At 37.8% G+C, this 14367-nt stretch overlaps 1 protein-coding gene across 4 annotated transcripts in view; it reads right to left on the bottom strand.

Annotated features, from left to right (window-relative positions):
• Positions 1 to 293: 293 nt before the first annotated feature.
• The window catches only part of mzt2b (mitotic spindle organizing protein 2B), a 32011-nt gene continuing 17937 nt past the window's right edge, over positions 294 to 14367 (bottom strand). For 2 of the 4 annotated variants that reach the window (XM_048556016.2, XM_048556017.2), the window contains 2 exons: positions 13928 to 14110; positions 294 to 1739 (listed from right to left, as the gene is read on the bottom strand). In XM_048556016.2, coding sequence (XP_048411973.1) covers positions 1558 to 1739; positions 13928 to 14110 — 365 coding nt within the window. In that variant the 3' untranslated portion in view covers positions 294 to 1557. The remainder of the gene's footprint in view (positions 1740 to 13927; positions 14111 to 14367) is intronic. The other 2 variants (XM_048556018.2, XM_048556019.2) reach the window with 2 other exon arrangements.

Below are 14367 nucleotides of genomic sequence, written 5' to 3'. Positions count from 1 at the left end.
AAAAAACAAATTTGCTCTGGCAGTGTTAGGCAAACCTGTGTTAGGACTGAGCCTTTTCTATCTCTATTTCAGAACCTACTACAGACCAACCAACATAAGCATGTTATAATCATTGCAGATGGAAGGATTCATGATACGAAAAAGATGTCATTTCAAATTTGACATCTTGGACTTCTATAAATAATGACATAAGAAGAATTGTCAAGTTATTGAAATGTGTTGAAAAGAACAGCTCATCTCCAAAATATAAAAAGTGTCCAGCAACCCACAAGTGATAAAAGAGATTTATTTGGAGCATTTATCCCTTTCAAAGACACATATACAAATACATTATACATAATGAGCACTGCTTCAACTACACATCAACAGGTAACTGATTACACCAAGTAGCTTGAGATCTGCCAATCTGTTTAGGATGTCATGATCAACCTTTGATTGGTAGCAGTGGAGGTGCAGCAGGGTTGCAGTTATCAATTTAAAAAGAATGTGCGCTCATTGGTGAATCTTTGAATTTTTATGCTAACAGAAGGATGTTTTGGAAAACATGAAAGATTAAGGTTCAGCTTTAGCTGTTCAGCATTCAGATCCAAGAGCTTTGTAACTAATTGCACATGGGGCAACATGGGTCTCAGTGGTTAGCCCTGCTGTCTTACAGCACCAGGGTCCCCATGTAAGGCCCGCACATTGTCCACTTGTCTGTGTGGATTTCCTTCAGGTGCTCCAGTTTCTTCGGACAGTCTAACGATGTGCAGATTAGGCAGTTAGGTGGCTTGGCTATGCTAAATTGCACCAGTGTCCAGGGATGAGAAGGATAGGCAGATTAGGCGTGGAAAATTCAGGGTTACAGGGATAATGTGAAGAGGTGGATCTGAGTGGGATGCTGTTTGGGAGGGTTGGTGTGGACTTAATGGGCCAAATGGCCTGCTTCCACATTGTAGGAATTCTATGATGATTTTGGTGCTCACTCCCTATTGCTTGTCATTTAAAATTGTATGAGTATCTTCAAAGTAGCCACCATTTAACTGAACGGCAGACCACGCTTTAAGAGCTGAATAGTCGACAGTACTTGCTTCAATGTTACTTCCAAACTTATTGGAAGGTAGTATTAATGTCCAGGGTAAAGTAGAAAATTTATTCTCTACTTATGTGTCTAGTTTTATCTGGTGAGTTATGCCAAGAAAGTGATTTGCACAGGAAGTGACCCACTTCAATACTGGCCAGCATCTGTTTCAATTCTAGCAGTACATTTTAATGATGTGTTTTTGCAAACTATAGAATATGAACGAAAATAAAGCAGAATTACTAGATCACACATGTAGTGAGAAAGGTTACAATCCTGTATAATGACAGAACCAAGTTACACTCCTATAAATTTGCATCAACAGAAAACATCTGATGGGATCTCAAAAGTCCAGTGGTAGTTAATTTCACTTGCTACAAAAATAATAAACAGATGAGAAAAATAAGACAAAAAAAAACCGGACATGGACCCCATTTTAAACATCATCTGCCCAATAATGCAGTCATTTTTATATCAGATGGTAAACACTCTTCAGACTACTGACTGGATGTTGTTTGCGAGCTGCTGCCACTTCCAGTGGTTTTCCCAGTACCACTACCTTTAGGGACTCTGGTTGCACTAGGCTGTCGTGGCACCCGCTGGCTAGATCCTTCACGGCTGGTGCTTCGCTCCATCTGTGTCTGTGTACCACTGATGGCAGTACTGGACTTATTTCTCACTGCGAGGTAAAGTAGTAATGGGGTGGGATGGTGGGGAAGAAAAAAAAAGCAGTTTCATAATCAAGACATTTCAGAATGCATCACACTCAACTAGAGGTAATAAATCCCTTTTTGCTGGTGTTCCTCTAAGAAAAGATGGGTCAGAGTACGCTAAATGCCCTATTTGATATGAAAGTGTAACATTGGCTGTTCTGTCAATATGCTGTTTATTTGTTTAAAAGACAACAACCCATCAGTTGTTTTGATACAATCCAACAGAAATGATGCCAAAAGGATAAAAAAGAATGCAATATAAGAAGTGGTTTCAGTAGCACAGTTCAAATCCTCACCTCCTAGCATATATCTTGTTGTTCAGATAACACAATTAACCTCAGTATCCCTGAGAGAGGAAAGTTAAGAGGACAGAACAAAACAAAAGACAGACAGACATCAGGATACCCTGCTCCTAATTGTTATTCACTTACCCAAACAAAATGTCAAATTGTGGGAACAGTGTCTTTTGGTGACAGATGCCTGTCCACACATACTGGAGTATATGAGGCGAGGAGCTTTGAGGGCAAATGGGGAGAAAGAAGAAAAAAAATCGAAAGAATGGCAATGTAAATTGCTCTTTTCTCAGGCGTAAACCATTGACAAAGAACAATTCTCATGCAAAAGCAATAAGATTCAAAATATGGAGGAAAAGCATGGAAATAATCACCATATCTAGTTAAATCCCTGCTAGTGAATCCTAGAGTAGCAAAGATAGTAGTGGACAAGGTCAGAGCCATGATTGACTTCTCCTGTTTCGCTGAAAGGGGTTACTGGATTTGGGGTGCTCGTGATGGTGTGGTGTGAAGATTTAAGATGATTCATGACAACGTAGTTAAAGTAACTTTGAATTAGTAATGTGCTGTTTCTTTTAATCTCTGCATGATCTAAAGGACATCGTTGTAGAGTTGTGAAGATGACTACTGCTACTTCGTAAAGCAGCTCCAGGATAGGATATCTGCTGACCCCATTTCCTACAGTGATAGACGCAGGGGTTTGCTGATTGCTATGGCTACACTATTAACATTAGGAGATCAATATGCAAGGGACAGTGGAGTGAGCACGTCCTGTGTAGAGCCTGGGTTTTCTGTTGCGGCCTGAGACGAGATTGGGCAAATAGATCACCTCTTGAAAAATTGCTAATTAATTTGCAGACAGCACAGAGCCTTAAATCTTGATGTCAATCATCCCTTCCAGATGCAGAAAATTAATTACTTCCTGGTATAAACTGAAATTGTTCTCAAAAAAAGACAGACATTAAGAAAATAAAAGATGAATAAAAAAATTGAATTAAAAAATTTAGAAAGATACACGTATAAAACATATCCTCTCTTGGAAGCTATATAGCAAAACTCTCCATTAATTTTAAAGCACACATGGCTCAAATAAAAGCAGGACCAAAACTTGTGCAATTAACTGTCTTTCACACAGTCAGTGGAGGCAGAAGGTTCACAGACAGAATAAAGCTTCTGCATAAAAGTCATTACTGCTCAGTGGAGAAATTTAATTACTAGCTTGGAAACTATTTACAAATAAAGAATCAAAATTGGTCAAGCAACTTTGAAAATTTTACTGCTGTAAAGATTCAGGCACTTTTGACATCATTGTGTTGCTCAAATGCACTTAATTCCTGAATGTGACTATGACTTTGGAATACCTGTTCTTTGGAGGTATTAACCACATTCCCAGCCGTCCACAGAGGCTATTTATAATGGACATCTTTCCTCTCGGTCTCAGAGGAACACCAGCAATTATCCAAAGCATTCAGAGAACTGGAAACAAAGAAGATTAGAAAAGCAGCTTTTAGCATAGCAAATAAAAAAGGGAAATGTGAAAGCCAACTACTGGCAGCCTATTTGTGCTTCCCCTGCCATTGCCCACAGCACTAAACTACAGCGCAAAGCAAGCCAGGTCTGCCACAGTGCCAGCAGCCAAGATAGGAAGTCAGATTATAGGAATTCATGAATCAGCAGGTAACAAGTGCATCTATTCCAACAACAGGCACCAGTGGAATATTAGAACTTCACTCCATAATGATTACTGGAGTATTAATGGGAACAGAACAGGTTTAAGACAACTGTGCAAATAACCTGGGCTAAAATAGTATCAGAGATAATGGGAACTGCAGATGCTGGAGAATTCCAAGATAATAAAATGTGAGGCTGGATGAACACAGCAGGCCAAGCAGCATCTCAGGAGCTCTCTGATGAAGGGTCTAGGCCCGAAACATCAGCTTTTGTGCTCCTGAGATGCTGCTTGGCCTGCTGTGTTCATCCAGCCTCACATTTTATTATCTTGAAATAACCTGGGCTGTTGCCTACACAGATCTGCAATTCAACAAGTGTGCTAATTCATTACCAACCTCACAAAGTTGTGGCTACATTATTGTTTTTAGGTTGAATAGCAGATTCTAACAAACAGTGAAACTCATATCGTATAAAATTGCACAATGTCTAGGGTCAGAGTTATACAGCAGGGAAACAGGTTCTTCAGTCCAATTTGTCCAAGCTGACCAGGTTTCCTAAACTGAACTAATTCTATTTGCCTGCATTTGGGATCATATCCCTCTAAATCCCACCTATCCATGTACATGTCCAAATGTCTTTTATATGTTGTAAAGGTGGTAATTAACTGGACAGTCTTTGATTAGAATTTTTAAACACAAGTTTTCCATTTAGGTCTCACCAAAAATCTAGGAGCTTACCAGGTCAACATGATCATCTATGTACAATTACCCGATTTATCACCATCTGCTGCAGCAATAACACAGGTTAACACAAAGGCTTTTTGGACAAAAAGGCGTGGGACTTTATAATCAGATGAAGTTTCTTTAAATGTGCTTATCCCACGGGAAGTGTAACAATGTATACAAAGGACATTTTTCTGCCTTACGGTGAAACCTGCCAAAACACCATTCCATCTGACCAACAAATTTCAGTACTTACCTTCCATATGAGCACAACAGCTCTAAACTATGGTCCTCATGCACATGCAGTCTTATTAATTAAGCATTTGGGATCTTTCAAATAGACAAAAAAAATCTGGGATCCAATACTTCAGAAATGCCTTGCAATGCTTTTCTGTGTTAAAGACAAAATATTAATGCAAGCTATTGTCACTCATTATCTTATAACAGGGATATCTAAACTCCTCTAGGAATGCTCAACATCACAGATGCAAGTCTTCAGCCAATTCAATTCAATTCACATGATATCAGGAAACTTCTGGGGGCTCTGTACACTGCATAGGGCTGGACAACATGCTGGTAATAGTACTGAAGACGTATGGTCTAAATGTGCTGTGCCCCTAAGCCAAGCTGTTCCAGTACAGCGACAATACTAACATCTACCCACCAATGTGGAAAATTGACCGTATAACCTGTTAACCAAAACCAGGGCAAATCCAACCTGGCCAATTATGGCCCATCAGTCTCGAGCATCATTAAAGCAATGGAAGGTGTCATCAACAGTGCTAAAGTAATACTTGCTTACCAATAACCTGCTCAAATGAGTTTGGCTTCCACCAGGGCCACTCAGCTCCTGACCTCATTACAGCCTTAGTTTAAACACAGGCCAAAGAGCTGAATTCTAGATGTGAAGGGAGGGCAACAGTTCTGAAGATGGCACTTAGTTGTGTATCACCAAGGAGTCCTAGAAAAGCTGGAGTCAATGGGAATCAGGGAAAATTCTGCTGGGTGGAGTCATACCTAGCACAATGGAAGATTGTTGTGGTTGTTGAAAGTCAGTTATCTTAGCTCCATGACATCTCTGTAGGGTTCCTCATGGTAGTGGTCCAAGCCCAATTATTTTCAGTCGCTTCATCATTGACCTTCCCTCCATCATAAAGGTCAGAAGTGGAGATTTTTGCTGATGATGGCACAGATGTCCAGCACCATTTGTGACTCCTTGGATACGGAATTAGTCTGTGTTGAGATGCAGTAAGACCTAGACAACATCCAGGCTTGGGCTGACTAGTGGCAAACAATATTCAAGCTACACAAGTGCCTGGCAATGACCATCTCCGACGAGAGAATCTAACCATCACGCCATGACATTCAATGGCATTATCATCACTGAGTTCCCCACTATCAACATCCTGTGGTTACTACCGACCAGAAACTGATGTAGCCGCAGAATTTATCTGCATAAAGAGCAGGTTAGAATGTAGGAAGTGTGATGCAATATTCCCCATTTGCCTGGATAAGTGCAGCTCCAACAAAACTCAAGAAGCTTGACACAACCCAGGGCAAAGCTGCCTGCTTGACTGACATCACTTCAAATATCCACTCCCTCCAACACAAAGACTCAGTAGCAGCAGTGTATACCATCTACAAGACTCACTTAGAAATTCACCAATGTTTCTTAGATAGCACCATGCAAAACCAAAAAACAAATAACCATCATTTAAGGAGGACCGATACATTGAACACTATCACCTGTAGGTTCCTCTTGGAGCCACTTAACATCCTGACATGAAGACATATCACTATTACTTGAGTTTGACTAGGTCAAAATCCTAGAAGATCCCCACTAATGGTTTTGAGAGTCTACCTACACCAAACAGATTGCAGTGGTTCAAGAAAGCAGTTCATCACTATCCTCTCAATGACAATTATGGATGGCTGCAAAACCACATTCCTTTAATGAATAAACTAAAACATCAGCCTCAAGCTCAGACTTGCCAATATTCAAAGTCCAGGAAACTTAGGCTCATCTGTATTCACTGAATTGGCACGTTTTAATTTTGTGAGCAGAAAGATTTGATGCTGTCAATATCAGCAACTTTAGATTTATATTTATGTATTTACATATACAAACAATCTTAAGGCAAAATACTGTGAATACTGGAAATCTGAAACATAGAATGCTGGAGAAATTCAGCGGTTCTGGCAGCATCTGTGGAGACAGAAGCAGTGTTAACATTTCAAGTCTGATATGACACTTGTGCAGTCTTTACTTATAGGTTTTCTATTGTTGGCTAACCCAAATCTTTATTTTCACACTTACCACTGACTTGATTCATTTTGTGCTCCAGCTTTGGGATACAGATTGGGGGAAACAACTGTTAGGTCCTAACAGTGTATGACCATTTGAAGTACAAGACTAACATAATATCTGTGGAGCTCATACTTCTCATAGGCCAGCTATAGGTTGGCAATGTAATACAATCACCTCCAAGGTGTGACAATAAAGCACTCAGTACAATATGATTCACATTTTGTAGGAACGTGTTACTTGGCAAGATGTTGCAAAGAAACAAGAAACAACACAATCTAACAAATGTTTGAAAAATTAGACTTAAAACATTAAAATAAGACTAGAGGAAGGGAAGTTGAATTTGAAGTGTCAATTGTTAACACCATTGGGTTAACCTCATAGGTGCATCAAAAGTGGCGCACATTTTGTCAAAATTAATTTTATGTGGCTTCAGTGATGCAGGCAAATTGGACCCAAGATAAAGAAAATGAATTAATTTTGATTAGGAACACCTAACCACATCATTTTTTTTGCCAAAAAAAAATGGTTAACTGGAGATAGAATAACTGACCACCTATAATAAAGTCGTCCAGAAATTTAAGAACAGAAATCATCTAGAATCTCATACATAACATTTGTATTATTTATTTATTTATTATTTTTTACTTCTTTGATATCATAAACAAATAGAAGAACTGTGTATTTAGCACTTTGAACCTGCTTCTTCAGTCCAATAGCTACACATCATGGACTCTGTTTCTCAAATTGCCATTGGGAAAGCTATTTTTAAAATCAAACAATTCCTAAAGCAAATTGAGTAAAGTTTCTTTTCTTTGGGTTTCCACACAATGAAAGACTACTGGAGGAGTGGCCAGTTACCGAAAATCATCATATAACTTTAAATTAATAGATCAGAATCCTAGCAATCATCCAATGAATCAATAATGAATTAAGGTTTAACATAACACCTGGAGGAGGAGTGAGGGTTTGAAAGCTTGTGTTTCCAAATAAACCTGTTGGACTATAACCTGGTGCCATCTGATTTCTGACTCTAGTTCCTGAGGAACTGGATTGTTTCTAATGTGTTAGGCACTGAGCAACAACCAACATGTTTCACATTCTGGAATCTTCATCTGTATAGTTTCCAGCTGAGTTTACCTCAGTCTTGAAATAGAGGAAAATATTCTGAATTGTTTATTTATTTCAATCTAGTGATTATGAAAACATAGATAGGTCCAGCCTTTTCTTTACTGTCACAAATTTAAATTCTCAAACAAAGTTAGCTGTCAGTAATTAATCAAGTTCTCAGGCAACAGATATTCCTCTCACTGGGGAAAGCTCAAAATGGTACCAACTAGAAAAAGGACCAAAATGAGTGAACCAACTGCTGCTTGTTCTAACCTTTACTCACAATGTTTAGATGCATGAATTGATGAGGCAATTACCATCAACTGATAATTATGGGAACTATGCAAGCAAGCATTTGAGTCTTGTGGTGCCATGGTGATGTCCCTATCTCTAGGCCAGGAGTATGGGTTCAAATCCCACTTGCCCCAAAGACATGTCATGTCTGAACAGGTTGATTAACAATAACAAACAGGCAGTACTCGCCATTTTTTAAGAATTCTTTGGGAAACAAACACAGAAATTCCTATTGAAGAATGTATTGTTTATGGCATATAAAGTTTCAGAGGTTAATTACATTACACAAGAAATAAGAAAAGATAATTACAGCACTAGATTTCAAATTGGGGACCACAAGATCAAAATTCTGTGCAGCTTAGGCTGACATGAGGACAGTATGAGGGAACTCCACATTTGCTCACTTATAAGCATGTCAGGTAATTTATTTTGAAGATCAATAGAAGTATTTTTCTGGCATAGTAAAAACATTTTCTCCAAAGTCTAAGGGCTATATAGAAATAGTGCAAATTAGGTTTAGAAGAATGAATGTCAACCAGTTCAAACATTGTCCAAGATAGTTCGTTAAGGTTCCTTTCACTCATCAGGGGATACCTAAAATACTTGTGGAAGCAACAGTATTACCATCAATCTACTGAACGATTGGCCCAATAAGGCATTAACGAAATTAGGAAACATCTTCAGTGGGAAGGTTTAGTTTCAGTTGGTGGCCCGAGTGGAATTATGCCTTTGATACACGATATTCCCATATGCTAGCCAAGTAAAAGAAGCAGCCAAGCAGACATGCATCACTTCATATACAAGCCCAGCACACCACTTAAAAACATTTCTGCTAATTCAACTAATATCTCTGCATAGTCCAGAATAAATATCACAGGAGTTTATTAGTTTATCACCAATACCTTACACCTGCAGACATCTTAGGGTTGGAAAATTCCACGCTTCAAATCAACATTCATAAGAAAAACACTATGCACTTTTTAACTCGCATAGTTTGAATCTAGAAACACACAACACTGTGGTAACAACTTCAAGTTTCTATTGTAGTCATTATTCAGGGACTGGTATCAGTACATTGCAACAAATTATTAGATCAGTAACATTTATGTTCAGCTGCAGTATTAAAAAAACATTTTAAAAAATCAATAGTGACCCTTGGGAAAAGCCATTTTCATAATACAAAGAGCACTAAATTCTACAGATTTACCTGGAGTGTCGATCGAAAGAACCAAAATATTCTGGAGAACCTGTGGTGCTATGGGCAGGTCTTCCTTCTAAACAATTTTCAGTTGCACTAACATTTTGAACGCTATTGCTTGCTGTACAGCAGACTTAGGCCAAGGGGAAACTAATCCACAAAATTCAGCAGGAAAATTGAATGCATTCAACAAGTTGAGGACCAGAAGACAGTGATCTCGTGTGAGGATTATTAGGTAATGGCAATTTTGTGTAATCCTGGATTCTCAGTTTAAAAATCTCAGGAGGAATCAAATTTCGAAAGAAACTCAAATCTGCATTCTCTAAAACTTCACTAATTCCTATATGCAGGAGACCATTGGGAAACTAATCTGAGGCGTCAGAAATGAGTTTCCACGCAAGAGCTATGCACTTTAAGCCAATTGTAACTATTGCACTTTTGCTCTGTAGGAAATGTTAGAGCCATAACTTCCTCAACCTTCTTCACAGAAGCAGTGATAAAACAAATTAGTGCTACCAAACAACTACTTAAACCAAAGTATTAGTCATCATTGTGGCAAGTTGTCAGGCAAGCTCACATTTGGTAGGGATTAGATTAAAAGGGAAGTAGAGGATTGAGATAGGAACTCCCAACATCAATCATCTAAATATTCATTGCTTTCAATGAGATGTCCCTACTAATAAACTGAAGCTTCTTTACAGCCTTATTAGCTACACAAATCTGACAACAGCTTTACAGATCTAGGTCTTCTTGTCATCCTGGCCCCAAGCAATGTCAACGAAGGTCAGTGTGGCAGTTCCTATTAACCAAGTTACAATCCTGATTATACCAACACCCATCACCTTAACTCCACACCTGCTCACAGTAAGTAGTCAATTTCTAAAAAACACAACATTATGTATATCTACAATGTTAATAGATGACGCTGGTGACAGTTTCTGGATACAGCGTCACTTGGACAGTATTGCCTTTAAGATAGTAAACAAGCAGGTGATTAGATGAAGCAGCAGCATACAAATAATTTCAGACGTGGTTAACTGCATGAGTGAATGACTTTGCCTCAAGCTTGTTTTTAGCCATTATCAAATAGATTTTCTGCATCCACACTTTATCTTAATGGCTTAAATTAGTAAGCAATGTTTTTAACCTAAACATTACAAGAATCCATTCCATCTTTCAAAGATATTAATTGTTATAACTGAATTACTTTGCAAATGTATTTCAAAAGATGTACAGTTGGATGAGTGAGTCAGCTCTTACGATATGGATATTTGTGCACAACAGAGCATTTCCACACATCTGGAGACCTAGAAAATTCCAACCCTTAGATCAACTACTTCTCAACCCACATCCCTCTCAGACAGTCAGATCGCACCAGGAACTAGAGCCCACACATTATTGTTTAATCTCTCTACTTCACTGATTATTGGAGCATAACTCTGGAGTCCTTTGAGAGTAGTCATAAACAGACTTATCTAAAAAAAAGGTTATTTAGTTTTAACGTTATCCGACCACTCCTTTCCATTAGTCCAACTGCTTATCTGGACTCATTGCTGTTCCTCCTCTCATTTCTTCTGAATGAGAAGCAAGTAAGGCCAACTAGATTAACCCCACGCATATGATCCAAATTAGTATGCCTCCTGACATATCTGACATATGTCTAAGACTACCTCTCAGATATTTCCATACTAGGCCAAGTTTTAAATCATTGACGTTGAGCTTGTGGCTCTTCTTTGTAGTTCCTGCAGTGCTTAAGGGTCTCCTTTGTGCTTTGAGCTGTAGGTACACTCTGCCTATAGAATGTTAAATCAGTTTGAAGTTTAGCATTGACTCAATAAAGTTTCTTTTGGTGTTATTCTTAGCTAGGGCAACAGATTGCATATAGAATGCCAGATTTGTTTTTAGAAAAAGCTCCCCTTGAAAAATTTTAGCAATTGAGAACATTAATATCTTCACGCTATTAGCCTAATCATACACAAGCTTACCAATAAACAATGATTTGCATTTGAAACAGTTGCACCTGTTTCACAAAATATTTCAGATTTAACTGAACATGCCAAAAAAAAATCAAACTACTAAACTATACCTGGCCAGAATTGCAGGGATGACTGTACTTTAGAGGTCACATTGCCTTTTAAATTCTCATCTTTACTGCAAGTATTATAGTTTGCTGAAAATGTTAATAAAAAGGATACTGTAAAGCAACCAGCTGATTAACCAAGAGAGTAAATGCTAGCCACCAATGAGAGTTCACCAAATAAAATGCTGCATTGCACAATTAGATTGCTACACTAACACACTAGAATGGCCTTGCGTCTGGTCCCAACAGGAGTGCTTTGAGAGTTTGTGTTTTATTATAGCACAGGCTCATTGATCCAATTATACAGCACTTACAAAAGCAGATAATGGACATTGACTTATTTAAGTGTTAAACATATTTAAAAAATTAAGAAATCAAAAACTCATTATGAAAACAAAATCTTGATCACTAATTTCTGTAACTAAGGGGCCAAATTTCTTCAATGAGTGCAGTTGACCTTAATGAATCCTACAGAATTGAAAAAATGTCACTAATCAATTTTGTACAACAGGACATATTTTGTGAATTATGATTTACATTTCCATAAAATTCCCCTTCTAAAAAAAATCTTTCAACAGAAGTCCTAATATTTAATCTCATGACATGATCTGGAGACAGCATCCACATTATAACTAAATATGCTTTAATTTTAATATCAGAATGTACATACAGTCAGTATTGATGTGCTGTGTTCTACAAAAAAAATGGCATAATGCACACTTTACAATTCACATACTGGGAAAAGGTGGAAGAGAAGAGTGGATAATCTGCAGACATTTGACAGCTGAGCATTGCAATGTGTACTGCATCAGGGTAGCAAAGCCTTCTGGAACTTACTGTGCAGAGTATTTGAAAACTGCATCAATATAATAATCCTTGGTCATCCGAGTCCTAATTTGCAGTGACTGACTTGGAGTCAGTCATTGTCATCCCTATTATAACTGCTGGAAGTAGATTCCACTTTGGATTTCAGTCTGTATTATGCACATTAGATCGCGTTCAGCAATCTAAATCACTGTAAACGTAAATGCAATATTCATATTACAAAAATATGCAAGCTCCTCAAATGATTACCCTTCTGAAGTTTACTGAAACTCTGGTAGATCTGGCAGCCAATGAAGTGGTGACAGTTCACTTAAAATTGACACCAAGTCAGTGAGATTTCCAGGCAACTAGCAATTGCAGAATCAATCAAGGTAAAGCTAGTCATATTAAGAGTATGCTCTCAGACAGCAAACCGGGTATTAAAATGTCAGTTATTCCTCATTTTCAATTAAACTTTACTGAGCATGAGATAAATGATTGCGAATTAAGGTACAAGTTGAAATTTTCTAAACAAAATTTTTTAAAGTTTCAATGTTTTGAATCATGAGGAAATTTAACATCATACAAATACAAAAATCAGGTTTCAGGACCAGAAAGGTTTGTCGTTGGTAGTTATGAACTTAATTTGCCAATAGAAACTCAGTTGCACCTCACTCAACAAAGGCGTAACTTTTATTTTAGAGAAGGGTTTAACCTCAAAACTGTTCTCAGTTCTCACCAGTTTAGAGACTTCTACACGATTACTATGCACTTGAATACAGAAATTGCTGACAATTGCAGAGTAATGATCATGGTGATCACTGACAGTTTCATTATCATTGCCACAACAAAGCATGGACCATTACTGGAGTTAGAGTTATGCAATATAGATAGAGGTGGACAAGAGGAATCTTCCAGATTCTAAGATAAACAAATTTTAAACTTCAGCCAGAAACAGATAATATTAATTTACAAGGTTAAATTTTAGGCCCATTATTGGGAACATACTCCAACTGATTTGACAGCGTTTATATTCAGATATAAAGATATTTCTTTCTTGATTAGATTACTCTCCAGCAAATAGATAGTTTAGTAGGTAAATACAGTACTTAGTTTGATACTAAGCAATAGAGACCAGTATGACTGTAGATGCAATCCCTAATTTGTATTAGATTAGGTACTCCCAGCTGAACGCGTCAAAGTCAAACAATCTACAAGAACTCTCTCCCTCAGCTCATCTGTTGAGCACATTTAGAGGAATTTGCTAAGGACCACAAAACCCAAGGTTGTTCATTGTCCCACTCCTGGCCCAATGTAAATGTCTTTGGAAATTAGAAAACTTGGGAAAAAAATATACCTAAGCAAAATAATTTAAATATTCAAACCATAAGTTTATGTAATAATGTGACACGCTGATAATTTAGAAGAATTATGAAGCAAATTACTTGGGAACTGTCTAAGTTTAGTATCTATCAATTGCACAAAAGTACAATTGAAAGGAAATAGTCTGGCCACAAGAAATTCTTACCCTGTTGTGTTAAGTAATCTGATTCTGGACACTAGACCAAAGTACAAGGAATCTGCTCCACTCCGTAAAATAATCTTCAGTTTGTAATCTAGTTCCTAATGCAATCAATGACTGTACAGGAACCCAGCAGATAAACTAATAAACGCAACCTGAGAAGGGCGAGAACAGGCAGCAAGAAAACTGGAAGGAACCAGGGGGACCTTGAGAGAGAGGTGAGCAAGCATCAGCAGGGTTGTAGACCACAATCTTAGTGGCTAGTCTCGGAGATCGAAGGGCAGAGGAAAAGGACAGTGCTGGGATTTTACTGTTCTTTGCGGAGATAAACGAATGCTCTAGTTCAGAGAGAGAGATGAAAACACATTAAAAGGAACACAGGATGGAAAGAGGTACAGAAACATAGCCCATTGCAAAGATATAAACTCAACTTATCAAACAAATAATTTAGCTTTAAACTTTAGCTATGTTACCATAAATGACAATTTTGAAAGCAAGAGTGAGTCATCCTTAAAGCCACTTTAAGAAAAAGCAATGAGGAATTCTAATATGTCCTCACTTTGATTTAGCCTTTTTCACTTTTCATTAGGAAGTT

Source organism: Stegostoma tigrinum, chromosome 26 (assembly GCF_030684315.1).
Source record: "Stegostoma tigrinum isolate sSteTig4 chromosome 26, sSteTig4.hap1, whole genome shotgun sequence".
In the NCBI taxonomy this organism is placed as follows: domain Eukaryota; kingdom Metazoa; phylum Chordata; class Chondrichthyes; order Orectolobiformes; family Stegostomatidae; genus Stegostoma; species Stegostoma tigrinum.
Note: the sequence above shows the minus strand (reverse complement) of the source record. Positions and strands in the feature narration are given on the sequence as shown.